At 38.6% G+C, this 26,947-nt stretch overlaps 1 protein-coding gene across 1 annotated transcript; it reads right to left on the reverse strand.

Moving 5' to 3' along the window:
* Positions 1-882: 882 nt before the first annotated feature.
* mRpL50 (mitochondrial ribosomal protein L50) lies at positions 883-25,491 on the reverse strand. The gene is made up of 5 exons (XM_076174464.1): positions 25,340-25,491; positions 16,275-16,375; positions 8,131-8,333; positions 4,515-4,634; positions 883-1,066 (listed from the first exon to the last, which is right to left on the reverse strand). Exons 1-5 carry the CDS (start codon positions 25,394-25,396, stop codon positions 951-953), a joined length of 597 nt encoding a protein of 198 aa, XP_076030579.1. The 5' UTR covers positions 25,397-25,491; the 3' UTR covers positions 883-950.
* Positions 25,492-26,947: the final 1,456 nt, after the last annotated feature.

The following is a 26,947-nucleotide window of genomic DNA, read 5'->3' on the forward strand; positions in this document are numbered from 1 at the left end:
CTCTTTTACTAGTCTTTCTTCACTCATTCTTTCCATGTGTCCAAACCATCCTAATACTCTTTCATCAACCCTATCTCCCAACCCCCTTTCCACCCCTGTTCTCCTCCTAATTTCTCACTCTATCCAGCCTAGTAACCCCCATCATACTTCTCAGACACCTCATCTCAAATACATTCAAACTCCTTCTCTCTTCCTCTCTTATGTTCCATGTTTCTGCCCCATACAGTGCTGTTGGCACAATCACTCCTTCATATAGTCTCCTCTTAGCATCCATTCCCAAATATCTATTCTTCATTAAACACTATTGGTAAACCAGTTCTTACTTTCTTACTAATTTATCTCTTAAACCTAAATTTGACTCGTACTTGAGTTATTACAAGTCCAACTCCATTGTCTTAATATATGATGACCCTAACTACATCACCCTTGTTAAAGCATTTGACCCATTTGAATAACTCTATTAGGTCCTCCCACACTCTACATTTAATATATATATATGTCCTCTCCTTTATATGGGGTCGCCGATTTAATGAAGCGGCCTTGCTGTGGATGTGCTGTGTCCTGCGACACTGCTTCTGACCCAGGGCAGTGGACAGGGTGCAGGGATGACCCGTCATCTAGGAGGTGCTAAGATGGGAGGGATGTGGAGTGTTTTCGGGGATGAAATGGGTGGGAATGTTTTTGTGCCTTGTCCTTTTTTGCTACCCCCCTGGTAAGGGGGAAAGAAGCCTTGGTATATGTATGTATGTATGTATGTATATATATATATACATACATACATATACCAAAGGCTTTTTCCCCTTTACAAACTATAAGGGTGGTCAAGGTACAAGTGATTAACAAGGCATAAGATTTAAACAGTTTTCTAGAAGAAAACAAATGTTTTAAGTAAATAATATTTAGAAATTTTATTCAGTATTTACAATTCTAAGTTATTTCAATATCAAAGTTTAAGGCCATTGGGTTTTAGCAGTATAGCCTTTGTATTTTTTCTTATATTTCAGTCCTGTCACAACTGTTGACTCCTTAGGGTATGCAGACACACCACCAAATAATGTGTCAGTTTCTGCAAAAGAAAAAGAATTAATTATCCAATAAACATCAAGGCAGCAAGTAAAACTGAATATTTTTGTGACTGTGTATGAAAATAAATATTGCCTTGAATTTTTTTGACTAGAAACCCACAACTCATTAGTGGCTGACAATAGTCCTTGGGCCCTCTCATAGATCTCTGAAAAGAACCTTTGGACTGCTGTCTGTGTGGTATTTTTGTGATTCACTAAGGTTTTGATGATGAGCAGCAGGGAAATGATTCTTTATTTCATCCACATTGCCACCACTAGCAGACGCCTGTCATTGGTTCTTGTAAAGTGTTTGAAATACATGCTAGGTGGTACAAGAATGGATAGTGAAGGACCAGTGATGGATGATTCTGTAAGATGGACAGCAAAGCTGCCCATTTTCAAGACCCAGCAATCCTCTCACCTCCATACATTGGAGCACTGAAAGGCAGACACATGGTCTCTAGATTGGTGCTTAGATTTCAGTCAACTTTGACTTTATTTCTTACAACCTTTTCACACATGGAGAACTGACTACTGGCGACTTCTCTCCTGACCATTTTCAGCCAGTGATATAGAGACAGTCCCAGACTAATACAACACAGACAACAGTCCAAATTTCTTCCTAGAGAGATCTGTGGGAAGGCCTGAGGATTGTTGTCAGTCACTGTGGTGCTGTGGGTTTCCCACAGTGAAACTAGAGACTACAATTAATTCAATTAAAATAGATAGCAGTCTTGCTGTGGATGTACTGTAGCTTGCAATCATTAATCCTGATAGTGTTTGGGAAATATGTTGGTTGCTACAAGAATGAATAGCAAGAAAGGTGATGAGACTGAGAAAGGTGGAAAGCTATTGGATAGCATAGATCAAAGAGTGCTGAGGTGGTCTGGGCATACAAAAGAATGAATAGAAAAAAAAAAAGACAAGCAAATAGAGAATGGACAACAAATGGATAGAGTGAACTTGTGAGGAAGATCTAAAATGAGGTGGACAGTTATGGTGAAAGGGGCTCTGGATACACACACAATGTCTGTCGAGTTGAGATGAAAGAGTAAAAAAGGAGTTAATGGAAGGTTTTTAATATATGAAAGGATGCTGTAGCCTGTGGGGAAATTCTTTTCATCTACATAAATTATTTTGAATTGATGAGGCATGGGTAACCATATAATGAAGCAGGGAGAGGGGTAAACCAACTCCAACTGTCAAGTCCTGATCTCCAGGAACACATCTGTAGTGCAAATCAAGAACTACCTCTGTAAAAACAGTTACTACCTGGGTTTCATACATACTTTCCCAAGAACACTCTCCACCACATATGAGGGGGTACACACACTGGAGCACACATATGCATCCCATTCCAATCAAAACACATTCATAAAACTTCCTATCTTAGCATCTTATGGAGGAAGTATCTCCATCATCTGAGCAGTGTGACACATGACAGGAATTACCCTTCATCCATGAGGTACTAAGATGAAAAGAGTGATGAATGGGCTTTGATGGGTATGGGGTATGTGTGTGCTTTGACTCAGCCAGTCCCTTCAAAAGGGGAGCATGCTACTTGGTGTGTATGTAACTCAACTTGTAACTATCTATGTATATCTAGTTTTGTGTACAAGCTAGTCACAGTCATACAGTTGAAGGGTATTATATAATGTGTGTTTTAATAACATCCCTAAGTGTATATAGTTATTGATGGGGACCAAACATTATCTAGAACATTCTCTCAAAACCTATTAGTACACATAATGTAATTTCAACATTTTACTTGCTTTTAAACAGCTGGGTAATGAATTCAAAGAATTAGCTAGAACAACAGCCCATAACAAAATGCCACCAAAGCAACAGTCAATAACAGTACATGTATGCTTTTAAATTTTTTCATAAGTGATCTCCCAAGACCAAATAATATATCACTAAAGCAACTTAAGATATTGGCTTGACAATAATAACCTAGAATAGCAACTACAAAATACAGGGTATGAACACCCAAGTTTTCTTAGACAAACTAGAACAATCGCTTTGAAATAATAGAATACATACAAACATAAGAATGGGGGAGACTACAAAACACTACGAGGCCTACACTACGCAGTACCACGTCCCTTATCACCTTTCTTCTCTATCCATAGTTATCTAATCTTTTCTTAAAACAACCAACTGTTTTAGTGCTCACTACATTGTTATGAAGTAATTTCTATTCATTAACCCTGTTGGTTCACCAGTTTTTCCCTATTTCCTTCTTAAACCTAAATTTGTCCAATTCAAATCCATTACTATGAATCCTACCTTGCTGTCTGAATATGATAATTTTGCCTGCATCTCCCTTGTTAAAGCCCTTGACCCATTTCAATACTTCTATTTGATCAATCCATACTATGTCTTTCCATAGAGTGTAAGTTAAGGTGCTTAAGCCAGTCTTCAGATGGTAATTTTCTAAGCCTTTGTATCATTTTGGTCATTCTCCTCTGAAGTGATTCTAGAGAATGGAGGTCTCACTCCTGGCAATTATTTTCTGTAACACTGCTCACTTCAATCAGAAAAAAAAAATAATAATAAATAAATAAAAATAATAATAACAAAAAAAAGTAAAACTACATGGCCAAACCTTTCCATAGGCAGGAAGGGGAAGACAGAGAGAAATAGAGATGAAAAAAGAGAGAGAGGGGGGGAGAGGGAGATGGAAGGAAAGAGTGAAAGAGAAAGAGAGGGAAATAGAAAGAGATAAAGAGGAAAACGATAGAAGGTAAGAGAAAAAAAAGAGAGAGGGGGGATTCTAGGCCTCACTTTTGATACTCACAAGACCTTCAGCCCGTAAGTCACAAATAAAAGTAAAATTCGACAAGAAGAAGAAAAAAAAAACATTAAAGCTAGTTGCAAGCACAGACATTGGACAGTAGAAGGAAACTCTACTCACAATCTACAAACAGATTTTAAGGACCACATCTGACTACACTTCCACTGTATAGTTTCCAACAATTGGTAAATGAAACACTGACTCTATACAAACTAAAGAATTGAGAATAATAACTATCTATATACCAAGAGCTTTTTCCCCTTTATAAGGGAGGTAGCTAAGTAACATGCATGTACCTATTTCCACCCATTTCCCTCCCCTCCACCACCCTTTCCACCCCTCCCATCTCAGCTCCTCATGGATGACAGGTCATCCCTGTATCTGCCAACTGACTGCTGTGGGTCAAACACACTGGGAACAGAATAATAACAAGATGTACTAAAACCACCCCAACAGAACACATGCATACAGAAACCAAAATCCTCATCATTGATTGCCATATGGATTTTATAGGTATGCAATTGTATGCAATAGCTCTCAACTTCTTTATTTTGTACTGTATATGTGTATAAGTTAACAGAAAACTACATTCTATTTGCTAACTTACACCTATGCTATAATAAAACTAATATATAACCTAAGAAATTACTTACCTGGATGAAATCTTACATAATCATACTGGATATGCAGATTCTTTGGAAGGTCTATACTCTTCATCATATCCAAAGGAACAGTTGTCTCAACTGGTGTCATGTAGAATGTTAGCAACTCCTCTGCAAAGAAAATTTATGAGCCATGCATATGAAAATTATTTAAATAGTGTCCCATTAAAATACATGAAGGAATCTAATGTCAGTTAACTAATCAATTAAATAATAGTTGCTACAAGTTTTACTAAATGGAAAACCCATATTCCAGTGGCTGTCAAAAGTCCTTGGACAATCCATAGACCTCTCTGGGAAGATACTTTGGACTGTTGTCAGTATAGTATTTGTCTGAGATTGTTTCTATGTTTTCTATGTCGCTGATTGAAAGTGGTAGGAGAAGGGGAGCTGTCACTTCTAGTCTGCTCTTCATATAAGTGTGAGAAATACAGCTGAAGTTGATAGAGAGAGATCTTGGCCCCAGTCCAAAGACCAAGTGTCAACACCTCAGGGGTGCACCACTTGATGGAGGTGAGGGAGTTGATAGGCTTCAAAAAAGGGGCAGCTTTGCTGTCCATCTTGCAGGACCACCACATGCAGTTCCTGTCATTTGTCCCAGTCTAATGTTAATAATATATAATCTTCATCTTTGCATTCATCCCCAGATGCCTATTTCTCATGATACTTTTTAATCCCCCAAAGGCATTTACTTGCATCTTTCAATCTACAATTTACTTCCACCTCCACTCCTCCCTTTCCTTCCACATGTGACCTCGAGCAGTTCAAATCTAAATATAATAATTGGAAATTAGGGATATGGACCAATTTGGTACTGTACATAAACTTGGAGCTCAGTATGATAAACTGTATAGTAGATGGGATCCTATAAGTATTGCTCCCTCCCTGTATACTAAAATTAGGTAAACACATACTTATATACATACATATATCCCAAATACCCTCTCCCCCTTCAAGGTATGTGGCCAAGTCAAATCTCATGTCAACTACATACACATTACACCTTTTCCATTTAAAAAATGTTATACCATTTTCTTCAGATGAATGGGCATCACCATGCTACATGACCTGAGACCATCTTTATAACCCTTTTAACTATGATGACTTTTAAAAGGTTTTCAAACAACTGATAGAAGGGACCCTGGGAGCATTGCTGCCTTCCTGTACACTAAAATTAGGTAAACACATACTTATATACATACATATATGCCAAACACCCTCTCCCCTTTACAAGGTATGTGGCCAAGTCAAATTTCATGTCAACTACATACACATTACACCTTTTCCATTTAAAAAATGCTTTATTATTTTCTTCAGATGAATGGGTATCACCATGTTAAGGCCTTGAGACTATCTTTAACTATGATGACTCTTTACAGGTTTTTCAAACAATTGACAGCTTCAGTTCTTTCAACGAATCAATCAGTTGCCCCAAATCTATCTTGCCAAAGACCCACAGCTCCCAGTAAGTGGCAACAGCCACCAGACTGGTCATAATTCAAAGAAGAAAGAGAATGTTGCTGTTTGGTTATGACAATGGTGGGGGACAATAAGATAGGTTGTTCTGTATTTACTTAATTGTAGTATACAGGAAAGGAGTAACACTCATTAGGTCCTGTCTCCTATCCTCTAATTTTCTAACATACCTACACTCAAATTCATGTACAGTACCAGCTTAATCTATATCTCTGATTTTCCACTATCGATTTGAACTCATGTATTGTTTGAGCTTGGGCTATATCACCTAAGCTATTCCACATATTTAAACATCTATATAGAAAACTGTATTTCTTCATATCCTTTCGACATGTGGTCTTTCTTAATTTACTTCCATCTCTTAAACCTTTCCCATCTTTAATCAGATCTCTTCTATCAATGCAACCTATCCCCTTTAGTGACCTGAACACTGTAATCATGTCAACTCTTTCTCTTTGATCTTTCAAAGTTGGCACACCCATTATCTTTAGTATTTCCCCATATGGTTTACCTGCCAGGTTGGGGACCACTTTAGTTGCTGCCCTTTGTATTTTCTCAATCTTGCTTATATCCTTCACTCTGTGTGGGGATTATACTACTGACACATATTCCAGTCTTAGGCATATCAGGATTTTGATGAGCTTTTTCATCATCTCTTTCATCCATATAATGGAACACCACTTTAATCTTCTACAGTAGTCCATATGTCTCTCCCACAATCCTGCTGATATGTCTGTCAGGTGACAGATTGTCTTTCATCAACATTCCCAAGTGTTTCTCCTCTTTTGCTTTTGTAAAATGTTCATTTCCAAAGGAATAGTTTAAGGATGGCCTTTTGTCACTATTGCCCATTTCCAGTACTTTGCATTTTTGGTATAGAACTTCATTTCCCATTCTTGGCTTCATGCAAAAATAGTATCTAGATCTTTTTCCAATATTCTACTGTCCTCATTTTTTCACTTTTCTTATTATTTTTACATAGCTTGTTCCTTCCACCATGTCATTAACATAGACAAGAAACATTATTGGTGCAAGCACTGAACCTTGTGGTACTCTGCTCATTACTGCTCTCCAGGTTGACATCTTGTCCTTTACTAATGTCCTTATGTATCTTTCCTTCAAAAAGTCTTTAACCCATTCTCATAATTTGCCTCTCAGTACTCCTACATGCTCCAATTTCCACATTAGTCAACTGTGAGGTACTTTATCAAATGCCTTTGCTAGGTCCAAGTACACACAGTCCACCCACCCTCTCTCTCTTGCAGCACATCAATCACTCTCAAGTAAAAGCTTAAAAGGTTCAACACATATGACCTTCCAGATCTGAATGTGAATGTGCTTTTGTATGGATGTGTTTTACTGTGGTAGTGAAAGGTAAATGTTGAGTACTATGTTGCTGATGTAGTTTTTTTTTCCAGTTGGTTATGCTGTGTGATGTAATGAAATGGGTGAATAGGGTTGAGGGTTCTTGCATAGAATAATGTACCTATCCATTTCATTTGATGTTCTAAGGGAAGGATTTTGGTTTTTGTGTATAGATGTTCAATTTGCATGGTTTGGTGCACTGTTATTATTCTCAATGCTTTGTTTTGTACAGTTTGTAAGGTTATATTTTCTTATTTGTTGGAAACCATGTTGTCAAAACAGTCAGTTGTGGTTCTCAAGATCTGCTTATAAACTGATTAGGATTTTCTTTTGCTGTCCAAAGCCCATGTTTGCAAATTACTTGAGTTTTATTTTGTTGATTTTCATGATCAAATCTTTGACATGTAGGATGAAGGTTATACAAGCATTAAAAGTATGGCCCAGAATTTTTTGTTTCTTTTCCAATGAAGGAGTTTCGCCATTCATTTTATTTTTGGATTTCATGGCTGCCTGGAATGAGTAATGTTACTGATGATTTTGGAGGAAGGCCTCCATTCTTTCATGAAAGACTGTTGATGGGTTTCTAATCAACAAACAGGTAATGGGCATCCCTCCTGCACTGACACATTCTCTGGGAAGTCCTCTGCTCATTGATACATGTTCACTACATGTTGGCACCCATCTTCAGACCCTTGTAGATTTTATTTTGGCTAGTGCCAAATGAATTAATTTCTGACAGGGGCATTACTGTACATTACATACTTACCAACACTAGTAATCTTATGCATGAGGGAGTTAGGAACAGCATGACTGAATGCCTTGCCACACTCATTAAGTAGTAAATATTTTATCTTCTGATCATGAATGGTGGTCCCTGCCTCTGATGACTGTAAATACTTTTCACAGAACTTTAACACTTTTTGCTGCACATCAGAAGGAGGAGCATATGGTTTCTGGTTCCTACAGTACCTGCAAAAATAAATTAATAAATTAAAATAACATAAAATAAATACATAAATTATTAATCAATCCTGTTCCCCAAGTTTCTCATGTACAAGATCCACAACTCCCATGAATAAATTATAGATACCAAAAGTCCTTTCTTTCATGAAAAAGAGGACAGGTGACTGAACCAAAGTAAATACCCACATTACATACAATTAATATTCATTATCAACCCACTCATTCCATCTCAATAATTCTGGGATTCTATCAACACACCCTCTTCCTTTCCTAAACCTTTGCTGTTCTTTCCCCAATTACAGTACTCCCTTTGTTCCTCTCCTAATCCTCCCAATGAACTCCCTCCCACATGCCTTTCCCTCTACTGCTACTGCATTCATGTCCCCTTTTTTCCTTTGTACAGTGAAATTGATATACATATATATATAATATATATATATATATATATATATATATATATATACATATATTGCTGATAAAATGAAATGGCCTTGCTGTGGATGTGCTGTGTCTTACTACCTTGTTTCTGACCCAGGACAGTGGGCGAGATGCAGGGATGACCCGTCATCCAGGAGGAGCCAAGATAAAAGGAAGGGAGGCAGGGGAATGGGGATCGAGTATGTGGGGATGGAATGGGTGGAAGTGGAGTTTATGCCTTTGTTTTTTGGCTACATCCCTTGTAAGGGGAAAATTACCATTGGTAAATGTATGCATTTACCTAGTTGTATTTTATGGGAAGAGAGCTATGCTCGTAGTGACCTGTTTTCGTACCTTTCAGCATCCAGTTTGATCTTAAATTCTTATACAGTTTTTGCACTCACTGTTTCTTCATTCAGTTTGTTCCAGATATCTATTGCTCTGTGTGGGAAGCTATTCTTTTTCAAATCTCTACTGTAACTATCCTTTTTAAATTTCTTTTCATGTCCTCTTCTTTTTCTCCTATTCCACTTTAGTAAGTTGTCTCAATCAAGGACTTCCATCCCTTTCATAATTCTGTAGATGGTTAGTAGGTCCCTTTCTCTTCTTTGTTCCATGGTTGGTAGTTCGAGTTTGTCCAATCTTTGTTCATATGTCAATTTGGAGAGTGTTGGTGTCAGCTTTGTCATTGCTCTTTGAATTCTTTCTAAATTCTTTATGTTCTTTTTTAGTACTAGGTGTCCATAGTGTTGCAGCACACTCCAATTTTGGTATTATCAATGTAACTAATATTTTCTTTACCATTTCTTTACCCATGTAGTCAAAGGCCACTTTCATTGATCTTAATAAGTTGAAAGTTTCTTCGACTAATTATCTGTTGATATGTTTGTCTGGTGCTATGTCATTGGTGATAGTTACTCCTTGATCCCTCTCCAAGTTGACTTTTTTAACTTCCTGTGACGCTCATGGTTACATATGATTGGCTAGAAAGAAAACAGGCATACCTCAAAAATGTGCCATTTACTACGGAAATGCCATGGAAGAAAATAGTCCAAAATAATAGATAATCATGGTTATATAATTGAATTTGTTGCAGGTGTAATACTGGATATTTTTTTTTTTGCACTCATCAGCTGAGTTACTTGAAAACTACAAGATTTACTAGATTAAAAAAAAAAAAAAAAAAAAAAAAAAAAAAATCAAGACACCCAAGGTCAAAGTAAAATAATCCAAGATCTAGTAGAAAATTTCAAGACATGGCAACAATGGCCAAGAAGCAGACAGCAATGAGCTAGCCATGAGTCACTGGAGACATTCCTCATGACTCGTGCCTAGCTAGGTAGAAAGGAGCCTTCGCATCAGTCACAGGAATCATAAAACATCGCTCTAAGTGTAAGCAAATCACTCATTATGTGCTACTGAGAACACTTCATGCCAGAGAAGCAAAATCACCATTTTTTACAAAAACATTTACATTAGTCCATCTCGAGAAGATGAGAAACACATCAAAGACATTGTCTTTAGAAATTATAAACTGGTACATGATAACAATGTCTTGCATATAGTAATTTTTTTTACAAGAACCCTCGCACTAGTTCCTTGGGGCAGAAAAATTATCTGTCTGGTAACTCTGGGACTTTGTCAAAAACCAATGTCATGTACAAGTTTAATTGTAATTCTGAAGACTCTGTGCTCTGCAAATGTTCATACATTGGATTTATGACACGCAGTCTCAGTAAGTGCCTGACGCTTCATCCCCAAAAGGAAGCAATTAAAAATAATTTCCAGAACCAACACCAGTCTTAGATAGAGTAACCATTGTTGATAACACACAAATAGTTACTCAATGTAAATATTAAAGAGTTGAAAATGTTAGAAGCATTGTACATTAGGGAATGGTCACCTACCATAGATATTCAGTTCAGTATGGTAACGGCCATTCCTTTATTCAATAGCTCTTCGAGACATTTGAACACAAACTGCATCAGTAGGATTGTGTCCTCCCCTCCAGCATTGCCCACTGACCCAACTCTCCCACCCCTGAGAAGATTGGCTTGGGTCAGGTTGGTGATCCATGCACCTATATAAGCCTTTCCATGTCCCCTGTATGTATTTACCTAGTTTTACCTAGTTGTATTATATGGGAAGGGAGCTATGTTCATGGTGACCTGTCTTTGTATCTTTCAGCATCAAGTTTTTTCTTAAAATCTTGAATAGTATTTGCACACACTGTTTCTTTATCTAAGTTATTCCAGGTATCCAGCACTCTGTGTGGGAAGCTATTCTTTTTCTGATCTCTTCTATGGTTATCCTTTTTGAGTTTCTTTTCATGACCTCTTGTTTTTCCATTGTCATTTTTTAGTAAGTCATTCCTATTAAGGTTTTCCATTCCTTTCATGATTCTAAATATAGTCAGTAGATCACCTCCTTCTCTTCTCTGTTCCAGTGTTGGTAATTCCAATCTGGATAATCTTTGTTCATATGTTAATTTGGAAAGAGCTGGTGCCAACTTTGTCATTGCTCTCTGTATTCTTTCTAGTTTCCTTATAGTGTTTTTAGTACTGGGTGACCAATTTTGGTCTAATCAATGTAACTAATATTTTTTTAATAATTTCTTCATCCAAATAATCAAATGCCACTTTCATTGACCTTAATAGGTTGTGTGTGTGTATATACATATATGTGTGTGTGTGTGTGTTTTTATATTTTTATATATATATATATATATATATATATATATATATATATATATATAAAATGACCGTGATGAGTGAGGAAAATGGAGGAGAAATATGGAAGGATGAAGTGAAGGCAGTTGTTAGATGATGAGAGCAGGTAAGGTACCTGGTCTGGATGGATGCTATGCAGAATGTCTAAAAAAGGAGGTACAGTTATGGTGGACTGGCTGGTGAGGTTATTTAATGTTTGCTGGAGAGAGGGTAGAGTGCCAGAGGACTGGAGGAGTGCCTGTATAGTTCCATTCTACAAGGGAAAAGGGGACAAGCATGAGTGTAGTAGTTACAGAGGGATTAGCTTGTTAAGTGTAGTTGGGAAGGCTTATGGGAGGATCTTGATTGAGAGGAGTAGGAGAGGAACAGAGAGAGTAATTGGTGAGGAACAGTGTGGATTTAGGTCAGGTAGAGGTTGCATAGATCAAATTTTTGTGGTAAGACAGATATGTGAGAAAGCTATAGGAAAAGGTAAGGATGTTTTTTGGGCTTTTATGGATCTGGAAAATGCTTATGACAGGGTAGACAGGAAGGCACTGTGGGAAGTTTTGCAGATAGATGGGATTGGAGGAAAGCTTCTAGGAGCTGTCAAGAGTTTTTACAAGAGTAGTAGAGCATGTGTCATGATTAGAAATGGAGAGAGTAAGTGGTTTGAGGTAAAGGTGGGACTTCGTCAGGGATGTGTTATGTCGCCCTGGCTGTTCAACTTATACATGGATAGGGTGGTGCGAGAGGTAAATGCATGGGTGGTGGGTCAGGGGTTGGAGATGGTTAAAGAAAATGGAGAAAAGTGGGAGGTGAGTCAGCTGTTGTTTGCAGACGACACTGCGCTTGTAGCAGGATCAGAGGAGGGATTGAGGAAGTTGATGACAGAGTTTGGGAGAGTGTGTGAAAGAAGAAAGTTGAAGATAAATGTGGGCAAAAGTAGGGTGATAAGATTTACAAAGGGTAAAAGTGGCAGCAGACTGGAAGTGAGCATTAAGGGAAAGTGACTGGAGGAAGTGGATGGTTTTAGATACTTGGGTGTGAATGTGGCAGGAAAGGGAGGAGTGGAGGTAGAGGTAGAATGTAGATTGAGAGAAGCGAGTAAATGCCTTGGTGGATTAAAAAGTGTAATGAGGAATAGACATTTGGGAATGGATGCTAAGAAGAGATTGTATGAAGGAGTGATTGTGTCAACAGCACTATATGGGGCAGAAACATGGAACATAAGAGAGGAAGAGAGAAGGAGTTTGAATGTGTTTGAGATGAGGTGTCTGAGAAGTATTAGAGGGGTTACTAGGCTGGATAGAGTGAGAAATGAGGAGGTGAGGAGGAGAATGGGGGTGGTAAGCGAGTTGGGAGATAGGGTGGATGAAAAAGTATCGAGATGGTTTGGACACATGGAAAGAATGAAGGAAGAAAGACTAGTAAAAGAGGTGTGGAAGGCAGATGTGGAGGGAGTGAACATGAGGGGGCAACCTAGGATGAGATGGATGGATGGGGTGAAAGAGGTATTACAAAAGAGAGGAATGTCTGTTGAGGAAGGACGGGAGAGGACAGAAGATAGGGGTGAATGGAAAATGGTTGTGTATGGATGATGTTGTGATGCATGAGGTGGAATGGGTGAGGGGATGGGGGGTGAGGTAGTGTGAGAAAAATCTGACACAGGCCAAAGGGATTTCTCCCCGTCTTCTCCTTTTCTGCATGAGGGGACGGAGAGGGGGGGTCGCCAACTTAATGAAGTGGCCTTGCTGTGAATGTGCTGTGTCTTGCGACACTGCTCCTGACCCAAGGCAGTGGACAAAATGCAGGGATGACCCGTCATCCAGGAGGTGTCAAGATAAGAGGGAAGGTAGAGGGTGGAGGAGAATGGGGTCTATTAGGAATGGAATGGGTGGGGATAGTTTTTGTGCCTTTGTTTTTTGGCTACCTCCCTTGTAAGGGGGAAAAAGCCTTTGGTATATGTATGTATTATTGGAGCCAATACAGATCCTAGTGGGACTCCACTAATCACCTTCCAACCTGAATACTTTTCTCTGAGTACCACTCTCCTTTTTCTACCATGCAGGAAGTCCTCCATCCAATTTAGTAGGCTACCTTGTATCCCTCCTATGTTTTCCAATTGTTGGAGAATCCTATAACTTGCTAAGATCAATAAAAGTGGCATGTACCTATTTGAAGAAATTATTATAAAAAATATCAGTCTCATTAATAAGGCCTAGACTGGAGTATGCTGTGACATTATAGTCAGCCAGTACCAAAAAGAATATAAAGAAAATTGAAAGCATCCAGAGAGCAATCATGAAAATGGCCCCAGCATTTTCAAACTTGTCATATGAAGAGCGACTGGCTAAACTGAAGTTACCAACTTTGGAACAAAGAGAGAGAAGCGACCTACTGACCATATGTGTACTGACTGATATTACTCATGACTGTCTTTGGTCTCCTTAACCCCTACATATGTTGTCTGTGTAACTTAGTGTAGAAAAACAGTCTAATGAGGACCACTTGCTCTTTTGTGTTATCCTTGGCAATTGTAATTGTTATTTCGAACTGTGTTCTTTTCATTATCTGCACTTCATGTATACTGATTCAATGCCAAATAAACTTATTATTATTATTATTATTATTATAGAATCATGAAAGGCATGAAAATACTTGATAGAGACGACTTACTAAATTTGGACAAGAGAAACACAAGAGGGCATGGAAAGAAACTCAAAAAGGATAGTTATCGAAGAGATCTGAATAAAAACAGTTTTCTACACTAAGTGGTGGACACTTGGAACAAGTTGGACAAAACAATAGTGTGTGCAAAAACCATACATGAATTTAAGAGCAAACTAGACACTGCTAGATACAAAGGCGGGACACCATGAGCATAGCTCCCCTTCCTGTAAGATACAACTAGGTTTATATATATATACACATTTATCAACCACAATTCACTTTAATTTTAAGCCATCAACATCGAGAAAATCGAGGAGGCATACATGCAGAAATTGAAATGTGGTACAGCCAAGGACTCAAACCTGTGTTAGTACATAAAAAGTGATAGTGACTTAACTGATTGCACCATCAAGAGAGATATAAGTTGAGCGCAACTTTTCATATATATTTGTATGCTTGAGTTACATACATGTACACATAATTTTGTATTCAACCCATCTCCTCCATGATGGTACAACTGGTAAGAATACAATGTGGGAAAGTATTTGTACAACACTGAATGGGTCCCAGTGAACAGATTTACATTTATCAACCACAATTCACTTTAATTCTGTTCACTGGAACCACTACCTCCCTTCCTCTCTCCCTCACACTCTATTTCCCCAGTTCTTATTTAATCTCAGTCGTGTATTATGAAATGTCATAGTAATAAAGGCTCTGTCCTCACATGGTGTTTATTTCAATAGCCTTGACAGCAACTGCCACTTTCATACAGATGACAACAACACACCATCTCATATTTCCCTCTTCATCATGAATTTTTTTTAACAAAAGCAACACTTCCCCTGCCCACCCTATTTGCCTCACTTGGCATTTCTGCAATATTTTCCTCTTCCTCAGATTGAAGATCAAGTTGAATGGCTTCCTGTTTAACACAGTTTAGGTGATCCAAGCATATGTGCAGGGAGTGCTGGTCACATTCACAGAATATGAATTCCAGGATACAGTTAACTTCTTCAATATGAGTTGAATACTTGTGCAGAGCATCAGCTCCCTGATGTATGTTGATTCAATGATGCATCACAATACTCACATTATAAAATATAAAGTTACAGTTGTATTACTTGTTCTCTTTCATCCCGAATGTTACATACATACATACATGCATATACCAAGGCTTTTTCCCCCTTACCAGGGAGGTAGCCAAAAAGGAAAAGGCATAAAATCACTCCCACCCATTTCATCCCTGAATACACTCCACACCCCTCCACCCTCCCTCCTATCTTAGGACCTCCTGGATGACGGGTCATCCCTGCACCCTGTCCACTGCCCTGGGTCAGAAGCAGTGTCACAAAACACACCACATCCACAGCAAGGCCACTTCATAAAATCGGCGACCCCCCTCTCCGTCCCTCCATTGCATAAAAGGAGAAGACGGGGAGAAATCCCTTTGGGCTGCGTCAAATTTTGCTCACACATACTACCTCACCCCCCATCCCCCCGCCCATTCCACCTCATGCATCACAATGAATGTTAATAACCACAAAAAATACAATCAAGCCTGTTCACAGAATATGGGGGTCACTCAGCTACAACTACAAAATATAATGAAGATGCTGACACTGGCATCTTTGTACACACACTTGTGTATGATAGGGGTTAAGAAAAGGCATAATCACAAGCACCAATTGCCTAAGTTGAACTTTAGATCACATGGCTGTCCCAAAAATATTGGAAAGAATTATGTACAATAAAGAAATTCAAAAACTTCTAGGCATAAGGCCCACACAAGATTTCTAATATTCATCTACACAATACTAACACAGAATAGTCTGACCACTGAAACAAACTGATTAAGGTGTAACCATCACACTAACAACAATGAACATGTCATCCTACACTGATCCACCCTAGACCGTGTATGGGCGATAAATCGCCCATACACGGTCAATTTAATTGTCAATTCAGAGTATTGACAATGAAATTGCACAATATAATTGATCGTGTATGGGCCGCTTAAGACAATAGCACAATATTTTGTGTTGCCAGTTATTTGGGAAGCATGGGTATCTTGCAAGAGAGATTTAGGGTAACAGATTGGTTAACTTCGGAGGCATAACAGACATTAGAGATGGAAAATATGCCTTACCCTCTAGCTGCTAGGGATGCAGCATCAAAGTCAAACCTTCGATCTGCAGGCAGTGATTCTTCATCGCTGTACTTTGGGAGGTTTGAAGAAAGCCTAGTGCCCTGAAAAATCAAAGATCTTAGAGCTCTCCCTTATTTATCTGTACATACATACATACATATACCAAGGCTTTTTCCCCCTTACAAGGGAGGTAGCCAAAAAGAAAAAGGCATAAAATCATTCCCACCCATTCCATCCCTGAAAACACTCCACACACCTCCACCCTCCCTCTTATCTTAGCACCTCCTGAATGACGGGTCATCCCTGCACCTTGTCCACTGCCCTGGGTCAGAAGCAGTGTCGCAAGACACAGCACATCCACAGCAAGGCCGCTTCATTAAATCGGCGACCCCCCCTCTCCGTCCCCCCATTGCATAAAATGAGAGGACGGGGAGAAATCCCTTTGGGCTGCGTCAAATTTTGCTCACACATACTACCTCACCCCCCATCCACCCGCCCATTCCACCTCATGCTATCACAACATCATCCATATACAACCATTCTCCATTCACCCCTGTCTTCTGCCCTCTCCCGTCCTTCCTCAACAGACATTCCCCTATTCCCCAAAGCCCCCTTCACCCCATCCATCCACCTCATCCTAGGAAGCCCCCTCATGTTCACTCCCTCCACATCTGCCTTCCACACCTCTTTTACTATCTGTACAATCTCAATTTATATTCAATAGTCTCAAAGTGGTTCAGTACGCCAATGTGATGTACTGCACTATAATAGATGTGGCCAAAACAATCACCTATGCTTTATATGCTTAGACAATCAGTGATGTAATTCATTGTTAATTACAGGGATCAGAACTGGGGTAACATAGCTATGAGTCAAATGCAATACTCAACACACCCCAATAGCACACAAAGGCACAAGTAAATTTCATTTAAACTCCTTCCTTCACTGACTGACTGATTGTGGAACTCCCACATGCAGGTTGGCAAGAAATAATGAAACAAAAATAAGTTTGGATGCTTTCCTTTAGTTATAAACCTAAGTTCATATCACCAAATCATGTATATATAAAAAGAGGTTCCTCTTGATATGCTTTATTGGACTCTATCACTTCCACATACTATGGTTGCCCATGGTTACTGGTCAGGACCAAACATCAGTTTATGAAGATCTGCTGTATTTGCAATAATGGAGGTTATATTTTGTTTTATGTATGATGCAAATATTTAGGATATGTGGTGTCTGGAATTATCTTTCTTTTCTATTGTTTAACTTTTTTAGTGTCAGATATTTCAACTCAATGACACCTTAAACATAATCATACTAAGTTAAAGGAAATATCCAGCAGTCAGTGGTTCAACCTTATCACAACTAACCCATTTACTGCCAAATTGAAACATACCAATTATAATTATAATAATAATAACAATAATAAAAAAATAATATCAAATACTTAATCATGAAGACATGAAAATTTTCCATGCACAATTTCTCTAGATACCAAAAAATATCAATGCATGTATACACATACACACATATCGGCTTGATCACAAATTCAGTGATTAGAGTTTGAGTCCCACCCAGGGGTGAAAAAATTTCAGTATTGCTACATTGTAAGCCAGCATTCCAATTTTGGTGGGCAAAGAATTGTGTGTGTGTATAAGGTCACAGCAATACCCATGGATCAGGCCATATATGAGCTCTGAGCTGTCAATCATGGGTCTAACATGTGATCCAAGACCATGTCGAATAACACACCCAAAAACTAATTGTTGCAATAGCTGTATTTTTAAGTCACTGATTAATTCAATACAAGGTTGTACAAATGACTCTACATATCTTAATATTCTACATTTAAAGATTATTGGAATGGTTTGGGCACATGGAAATTATGAGTAAAGAAAGAGTGTGGAAAGCCGAGATGGATGGAGTGAAATTAAGGGGACGACCGAGGATGAGATGGATGGATGGAGTGAAATTAAGGGGACAACCGAGGATGAGATGGATGGATGGATGGAGTGAAAAGGGCTTTGAGCAAAAGGGGAATGTCTGTTGAGAAGGGAAGGGAGAAGGCAGGGGTTAGGGATGAGTGGAGAATGTACATGGATTTTTGATGCAGCTCGAAGGGATTTCTCCATGTTTTTTCTATTTTCCACACGAGGGTATAGGGTGGAAGCAAATGAAGTGGCCCTGCTGTGGATGTACTATGTCTTACTCCATTGCTCCTGACCCCAGTAGTAGGCAGGAGACAGGTAGGACTCTTCATCCACAAGGAGCTAGGATGAGAGGGAAACAAAGGTGGAGGATGGGAGGGGAATGGGAGTGGGTGCATGCACTGACTGGCTACCTCCCTTAATGGATGTGATCTGTCATGATGTGTAATTGTACTTCCTTGGATGACACTTTTGGTAAATTTCTATCAGTAATATATTTTGAACACCTAGCTTCCCAGTTTTGTATAATTTTAGTTAATCTTCTCCTTGATTTCATACTGGTGTTACCAAACTAACATGTGATTGAGATAGTCATAAATGACTTTACAATAGTAGTATAAAATAAATCCATGATCTTATTGTCTATTTTCAGTTTACTCATCTGTCTTATAATTATAAAGTACATTCTTGGGCAGTGGGTGGGATACAGGGATGACCCATCATCCATGAGGAGCTAAGATGAGAGGGAGGAAAGGGTGGTGGAGGGGAGTGGAATGGGTGGGAGTAGGTAGTGCCTTTGACTTGGCTACCTCTCTTATATGGGGGAAAATCTCTTGGTATATAGACAGATATTCTTGACTGCTTTTATATATGTCAAAATTTTTATTATAATTAATTAATCATCAATGATGGCTGAGCAGCGAAGGTCAAAGGGATGGCGGTTCGAGTCCTGCCACTGGCCAAGTTGAACCAAGGGCATGGTTCATTAAATTCCACGCTACAAAGTCCTCTGTAAGGGGAACCTTCCTAGCCTTCCTATGGCAGGAGTTTGTGATGTTAAAACATAAAAAACATAAAAAAAAAAAAAAAAATCTATACTGGGTTGTTATTGTTAGGTCATTTCATTAATTATGAGAAAACACTGGTATTTAGTTCTGATTCTGGAGTTGGGAAATCACATAAAGAGATTGAACAGCAATAGCGAAAGCACCATGAGGGACTCCCAACATATAGTATAGCCTTATTGTTCTTTTTAATCATTCTGTACTGTCTTCCTACTATAAATTTGGTCACCCATTTCTTGGTATTGTTAGGTCTATCGTGGTGACCTTTCAGGAGTGTGTATCTGTGGACCTTATCAAATGCCTTATGGCAACCATAACTATTCTTTCTGGTGGGCCCTGTGATTGAATTTAGTAAGTTTACTTTCTTGTTGATTTTTATGGTCAGATCATTGATGAGTATGTTGAAGGTCATATGAACATCAAAAGTAAGGCCTAGTCTTTTAGTTCTTTTCCAATTAAAGAATTTAGTCATTAATTTATTCACCTATTCACTTCTTATTACTATCTTCTTTTGTGTTTGTGTGATATAACATGAGTGAGTGAGATATAGGGTTCTAGCATTGAATAGTATACCTACCATTTTCATATGACACAATATGGGAAAGATTTTGTTTCAGTATGCAGGTGTTCTATTTAGGTGGTTTTGGTGCATACTGTTATTATTCTCAATGCTAAGGGTGGCTAACTCTTCTTTGTTGTGATTGTAATTTTTTTTTGTGGCCTCTTGTATAAATCTTTTGCTTGCTTTCTGAATGGCCACTGTTTTTTCATCCACTGTTATATCCATGAATGGAACTGGTCTATGTCAAAGATCACCAAGTGTTTCTCCATATCTTTTGTGTATTCTTGCCAATTTGCTTTCCTGTAGTTTAGGAATGTTTTTGGTACATATCTTGTATTTTCTCTTCTAATGCTATAGAAACCTTTATTGGGAAGTGGTCTTAGGGGAGGTCACATATAATAATGTTTGTGTTTGTAAGAAGGGTGTATATATTATGTCAGGGGATATTGCTTGTTAGTTATGATAAGGTTGTTTAATGAAGTGGTTGCTATATTTATGTTTAGGATTAGGAATTGCTCTAGTATTTTGTGGCCCCATTAGTTTGCTGTTAGTGTATTGAGCCAAATTGAGATGCCACAACTCACTGTGGAAGTGAGGAAGTATAGCTGTTTTGCAGTCTGTCTAATTAAAGATAACTCTTTCGAGACACCTTTTCTAGCATCATCCCCATGTGGGGTGAATAAGGTGGACCCTAGTGAGGATCAGTCATACTGACCAGATGACCATGTCTTCACCTGAAAGCATGGCTCTGATTTTAATAGTATGACTGTTGGTATAATAGAACTACATCTTACCTCCTGGCTATCTGATACTTTCTCAAATTGGTCTTCTGTTAACATTAATGGTACCCCAGTTTTTTAACAATCATATCAATTCTACAGATCAAATTTCAGTCCTGCTTTCTATCCACACCTGCTCAACCTGGGCTGAATAATCCATATGACACAGGTTTCTTCAGGTAACAATTTATTAAAGATGAGTATGTACAGCAGGTTAATCATGAATGTACACACCTCTATTCTAGGATTTTGTTTCCTTGGCCTTTGGTGTCTATTCTCCAGCTGCAACAATTTTATGCTCCTACCAGTACAGAGAATCCTTGGTTTACAACAATCTTCTCTTAATTTCTGCCATTTTGTAGTTATGACGCAGGCAGTGTTCGTCTTTGTACATTCCCCTTCGCTGATTTTTTTTCTATTATGTTTTTTATTTCTAATATACTACAAAGAACTAGCTGGTGAACATGGTGGAGGAATACATCATCATACAACAATAAACTGGGGAAGAAAGAACCATTTTGGATTACTATTTATCATTTGCTCTCATTTATATTGCCTTTTTAGGAATTTTTGCCCTTAATTATGGTTCCCATGCATAAGGCAGACTCATGGCAGTGCATCAAAGAAATAGTAAGCAATCACCATGGAAGGTGCTTACTTAGGCTGGTTCCAACCTATGGCAAATATCTGTTTATGATGTTACAGAAGAACATCTCCATTGTAACTCAAGGACCCCCTGTATTCACTTACCCATAAACATAAGAAGTTTATTACAATTTTTTCTCTAATGTTTGTACTAAACCATTTCCTTTATTTAGGCTAAAAGGCTAATCCAAAGTCAAAACTGGTTATACTTAGAATATCAAGGTATAGATAAATGCTGAAAAATCATTCAAATTATGGACCACAAAATGAGTGTATATTCTTACAAGGTACTTGAAATTACATATTTCAACACCAATCTTCAAAAAGACTAGGCATACATAAGAAACAATGTTTTCTTATGAAAGGAAAAAACATGAGCCTGAGTTCAATCTTACAAGGTAAAATTTTTATAAGAATAAAAACCACAATAAGAGTGGGGGTGTTTAATTTATGGCAGAAATTATATTTACATCTGTAAACTAAGAAAAAAGAAGCATGATGCTATCAATCCATCCACAGCCTCAGAATTGCTGGATACTCATGGTCCCAAGGAAACTAATCCAAACTAATGGACTGGTTCACAACATACTAAGTGAAGAAGTTGTGGAGTGTTGTCTGCAATGGGTGAGTGTTGGGCGTATGTTCAGTACACTGTGTGTAATGTATGTAATCTGGAGTGTATGGTATGCTTCTAGGTTAATCCTGTGTTGACATTTAGTGCTGGATGTCAATCTAAGTAAAAGTAGGATAGATTTATGTCTGTGTTATCTTGGACATGTTTACTGTTCTGGTTTTATGTTAAGGAGAACCTAATTTAGTACTGCATTTATTAATCTCAAGATAAGTGTTTGTTTAGTATCCATGAGTGTACATTTCTGTTGGGCAGAGTTGTAGGCTGCAGGAAGTATGTTATGGAAGGTCTGAGTAGTATACTGTGGTTTTCGATTTTTTGTTGTATCCCGTGGGCTGAGGTTGTGTGATGATGTGATGTATGTGAGGGTCTGAAGGCTCCTACAAAGGACTATGCTGATCATGTTCATGTCGTTCTATTGGAAGGATTTCTGTTTCTTGGTAAAGATGACCCTCTGATGTTTTTCTGCAGTCTGGTATCATTTCCAAGGCATTGTTTTGTACCATCTATAGGTTTCCTTTGTATTCTTCACTGTAAATTGTGGATGTACAGCTTAGTGTGTGTCTGAAGAGTTTGTATACTGTGATAAGGCTTTCTGTTGTCTGAATCCTGTGCTTGCTACAGTTCTAAGTGTGTTAATTTTCTTGCTTGTTTTCCCTATGAAGTTTTATGGGTGGGATGTGGAGGTCATGTGTTCGTCAAATGTAGGCTTTGTATCACTGGGTTTTTGTTTCATGGAACTGGCTGGCTTTTCAGTGGGATAGGTGGGTGCTTCTGAGATTCATGTCTGTCAGGAGAAGCAATAATCATTGTTGTCTCAAGATTCAGTAGAAGACTAACAGCCCCACAGTAGCTGCCAACACTCTTTAGGCCCTTCCTCAGATCTCTATGGGAAGAAACTTAGGACTGTTGTCTGTGTTGTATTGGTATGGGACTGTTTATGTCACTGGATGAAAGTAGTGGGCAGGGGGCATTTGTTGGTTGTCTACTCTGTATTTGTGAAAAGATGTAAGAAACACAGCTGAAGATGATAGAGATATCTTAGGTGATGTCCTGATTGGCTGCACCTCCTTTTATAAGCAAGGGGGTTGATGGGTTTTGAAAATAGGCAGCTCTGCTGTCAATCTTGTAGAACCATCATGAGCAGGTACCTGTCACTGATCCTTGTTAAGAGTGAGTAGACTTAATAAAGGCTGCACTTCTGAGAAGATGTGAGGTTTGTAGCATTTCTTGGGTAGAGAAGTGTTGATGCACATCCTGACTGCTAGGTGCTTCTGGCTCCTCCTTCCTACCTGATGTATGTGACATGGATTGATTGAACTCAAATAAATGCTTGCAACATTAATATATGAATAACTAATAGTCCCAAAACTTTACAAAAACCAAACAATAATGTCAAGCTTCATACCATGATTTTAATCTTGCAATATGCAATTAATTGGAGACTTCATAAATTAGACAACAATGGATAGTGTTAGTACTTGCTCTTACTTATTTGGTTTACTTGGTGATATCTTGAGATCTTTCCTCACAGTTGTGGTGGGCCAACGCTACTGCCAGATCTGGTGTCTATACAAAATGTCCATTTGATCTGGTATGGTGCTAGAGGTCCTACATTTGCTGGTGTAGCCCGTTACTAGGGGCTTGTCTGGCACACATTTGAGGAAGTTGTTCAAACTAGTTTTGAATTTGTACACTGGGCAACCAGTGATGTTCCTCATATTTTTGGACAGTCCATTAAAGATTTTATTCCCTTCATGTGCTAGACTGGACACCAGTTGGGGATTTGGATGGTAGACTCCTTCTGGTGCACCTGGGCCCAGTCCTCTCATTGGTTGTCAACTGAAAAAGTCATGAGGCTGTAGGGACTGGCACTTGTTACTCTAGGGCCTTCCAGATATAGATGGCACTGTATCTGTCCTATCTCCTTTGCTGTGAGTACAGTCCCAGCTCCCTGAGGGTCCCAGTAGTCAAGCGTCCATCAGTTCTGCTATTTGTCTGGTATTGGACCTCTGCACTGCCTCTAGTAGCTGCATGTCACTCTTATTGTGAGGTGACCATAACTGGCTACAGTAGTCCAGTAAGGGCTGTACTAGGGCATTCCATAGGGTCAACATTACTTGTGGCTCCTTTGTGACAAAGGTCCTGAGGACCCATACGGCCATCCTTTTGGTTCTTGTCACTGCCTCTGAGTTATACTGTTGAAAGGAGCAGTCTTCACATAGGGTGACACCCAGTCATTTGACGTGTAGAAGTGGGGTGACACCTTGTCCTCCCTCAGTGCATAGTGAAGTTGTGTCCTTCATAGTTTGATCTGAGCCATGCCTAAGCACTTTAATTTTTCCCTTGTTAAAGGTCATGCTACTTCTCTTGGCCCAGGAGTATACTGCATTAAAGTCTTGTTGTTGGCAGGACATTTCTCCTTCACATGTTACAGGGCTGTTTATACTTGTGTTGTCAGTGAAGGAGGAGAGAAAGGAGCCTCTTACACTTGTGCCAATATCCCACATATGAATTAGAAAAAGTAGAGGGCCTGGAACTGAGTCTTCAAGCTTCACTGATGATATTTCCCTCTTCCAATTTGTGGCTGTCTACCATGACGGTCTGCCTACATCCTGTCTGGAAGTCATAGAGTGATAGACCCACTTCCCTGGTTTATCTGTCATGCTGTGAGACTTGACATTGAGGACTAGAATGCCATGGTTGACTGTGTCAAATGCTTTTGTGAAATCAAGGAATATGATGTCCTGGTTCTTTCCCTCAGTCAGGTTTTGAAGCACCCAGTCATAGACATAGTGTACCAGCAGTTTGGAGAGGCAGGATCTTCCTTTCCCAAAACCATATTGGTTGGTACTGAGGTGACTTTGGTTCTCCAGATATTCAATAATTTTGTTTTTGGCACATTTCTCAAAGATTTTTATTATGTCCAATGTAAGGGCGATTAATCTGTTTAATTTACTTGAAGAAAATCATCAAAGTGGTGTTTCATTAAATAATTAGACATAAGATGGTAATATCTTTCCATAAGGTGAAAGTCTATTAGGTTGAAAATATATACAACTGTACATGTATATATAAATTTAAAAATATACATAAAAATACCTCTAAAGAGTATAGTAATAGGAGTATGCACCAAAGAAGCAGTTACCTGTAACCTTCTCAATTTTCTAAATACAGAATGTACAATGTTACTTAAAGATTATTTGAGGACCATATTTACATATTCATTGATACATGACAATACATCCATTTTACAAATAATACACCAGTGATATTACTACAATAATTATAATGTGTGTTTGTGTATGTAAACACAAGTATTTATTATTAAAAAGAGGAGCAATCGTGTACGAATGACGTAGTTAAAATGAAAAAATTGTAGCTTGTGAGTGTCTTCCGATACACATTCATAATGCTCTACCTAAAATTATATCAAAAGCAAAAACTACGTACAACTTGCGTTTTCCTTAGAGTTTGAAGCAGACGAACATTCCTGATGGAGGCCGCCATGATGATTGATATCACGTGACCTACAATAGCCAATCACAAACCAAGGATTCGATACCGCTTTCTCGAATTTCATTGTATATACTGTATACATTCTTAAAAAATATTCATTGTATTTTTGGTCTTAAAAAATTACTCTCAGGAATTGGAATTTGAATATATAGTAATAACATATTTTATAATGTAAAATGGAGCAATAAGTGTATAAAATATGGTTAACGAAGAAATAAATTGCATCCGGACGGCTTTGACAGAGATGGTCTATGCATTGTTGGAACGTACTCTCGTTTCGTCGGCCATTGCTGAGAGACCCATGGAGTCATTGTGAATATTACAAGGTTTTTAAGTGGCTATATCCATACTGTGTGGATTGAAACCAATCCAAGTGAAGTGTTAAAAATGGGTTTATAATGACGCAGAGCACACAAACCAACGGGGCAAGCCTTGAAGACTGCCACACCAATTTCTTTGCCTTGGTAAGTACACTGCCATTGAATGAAAGTATCAATCTGATATGGTATTGTTGGTTTGCACATAGACGGGATGAGCCTTTGGTCCCCGACAATTTCTTAACATAGATGGTGTGTAGGTAATTTAAGGATACTATTTTGAACGTCGAATATAGTTAGAAGGCGAAATTCTGTCATTTGGTATGAAAATGTTGACTGGTTCTACGCCACGCAATCTCAGCTCAAACTATCTCTTGCCCTACATTGTTTTAACATCATTTCCTCGCGCACTCTTATGGCTCTCCCCTGGTTGATATAATAGCTCTGTAGCTTATATTTTTTGTAATTTGAATAATCGGTGATAAGTACGTGTGGTAATTTTAACATGAGAAAAGGGTAATGTGTGTGGATGAGGTGTCGGAGCAGTAAGGCAGAGTTTTGCGTACATTGGGCAAGGGAGAGGTGGGAGGGAGGAATGGGGGAGGGGGGTTTGCTGTACGGTAAGGACGGTTTGGTGAAATTTGATTTCCATTTGGCTATCTAATCGTTCGTTCGTAAGCCAGAATTGATTTTGAATAGGTTATCCCAAGCAGCATATTTTATATGGTTCTTCGAGTGGTGGAAGGAAATTCAGTTATCGGTGGTATGATGGGAATTGTGGTGGGAAGGATGGGTAGGAGGCCGTAGTTGTGGAGGTGGTTGGGGCAAGGATGTTGCTCAGGTTGAGTTGCTGGTTACTTATTGGTGGTTGATGTTGGAACGTAGGGTGGTAACTGAACGTGTTTAGTCAGTGAAAGCTGCCTTGCCCAGGGTATAGCCAAATGTAAAGGACAGTGCTAATAGACTTGTAGATTTTTCACTGTTGTAGTAATACATATAATACCCAATGCCCCAGTCCAGTGCCAAATGTGGATATGTCAAAATCATGGATTTTTACCATTTTTCTTTTTTTCATCTTGTAATTAAAAGGGATATATTATATATGATAGTGTGAATGTGTGTTAATGATTAAATAGCTTTGAAGCTGGGGATGTCGCTGCCAGGTTGATTTTAAGGTTTATATTTGAAGATTGTTACAATCAGTCGTTTGTAAATGTTGCATTTT

The sequence above is a fragment of the Oratosquilla oratoria genome, chromosome 36, assembly GCF_046742065.1.
Source record: "Oratosquilla oratoria isolate Oo_2021 chromosome 36, ASM4674206v1, whole genome shotgun sequence".
NCBI classification, from domain to species: Eukaryota; Metazoa; Arthropoda; class Malacostraca; order Stomatopoda; family Squillidae; genus Oratosquilla; species Oratosquilla oratoria.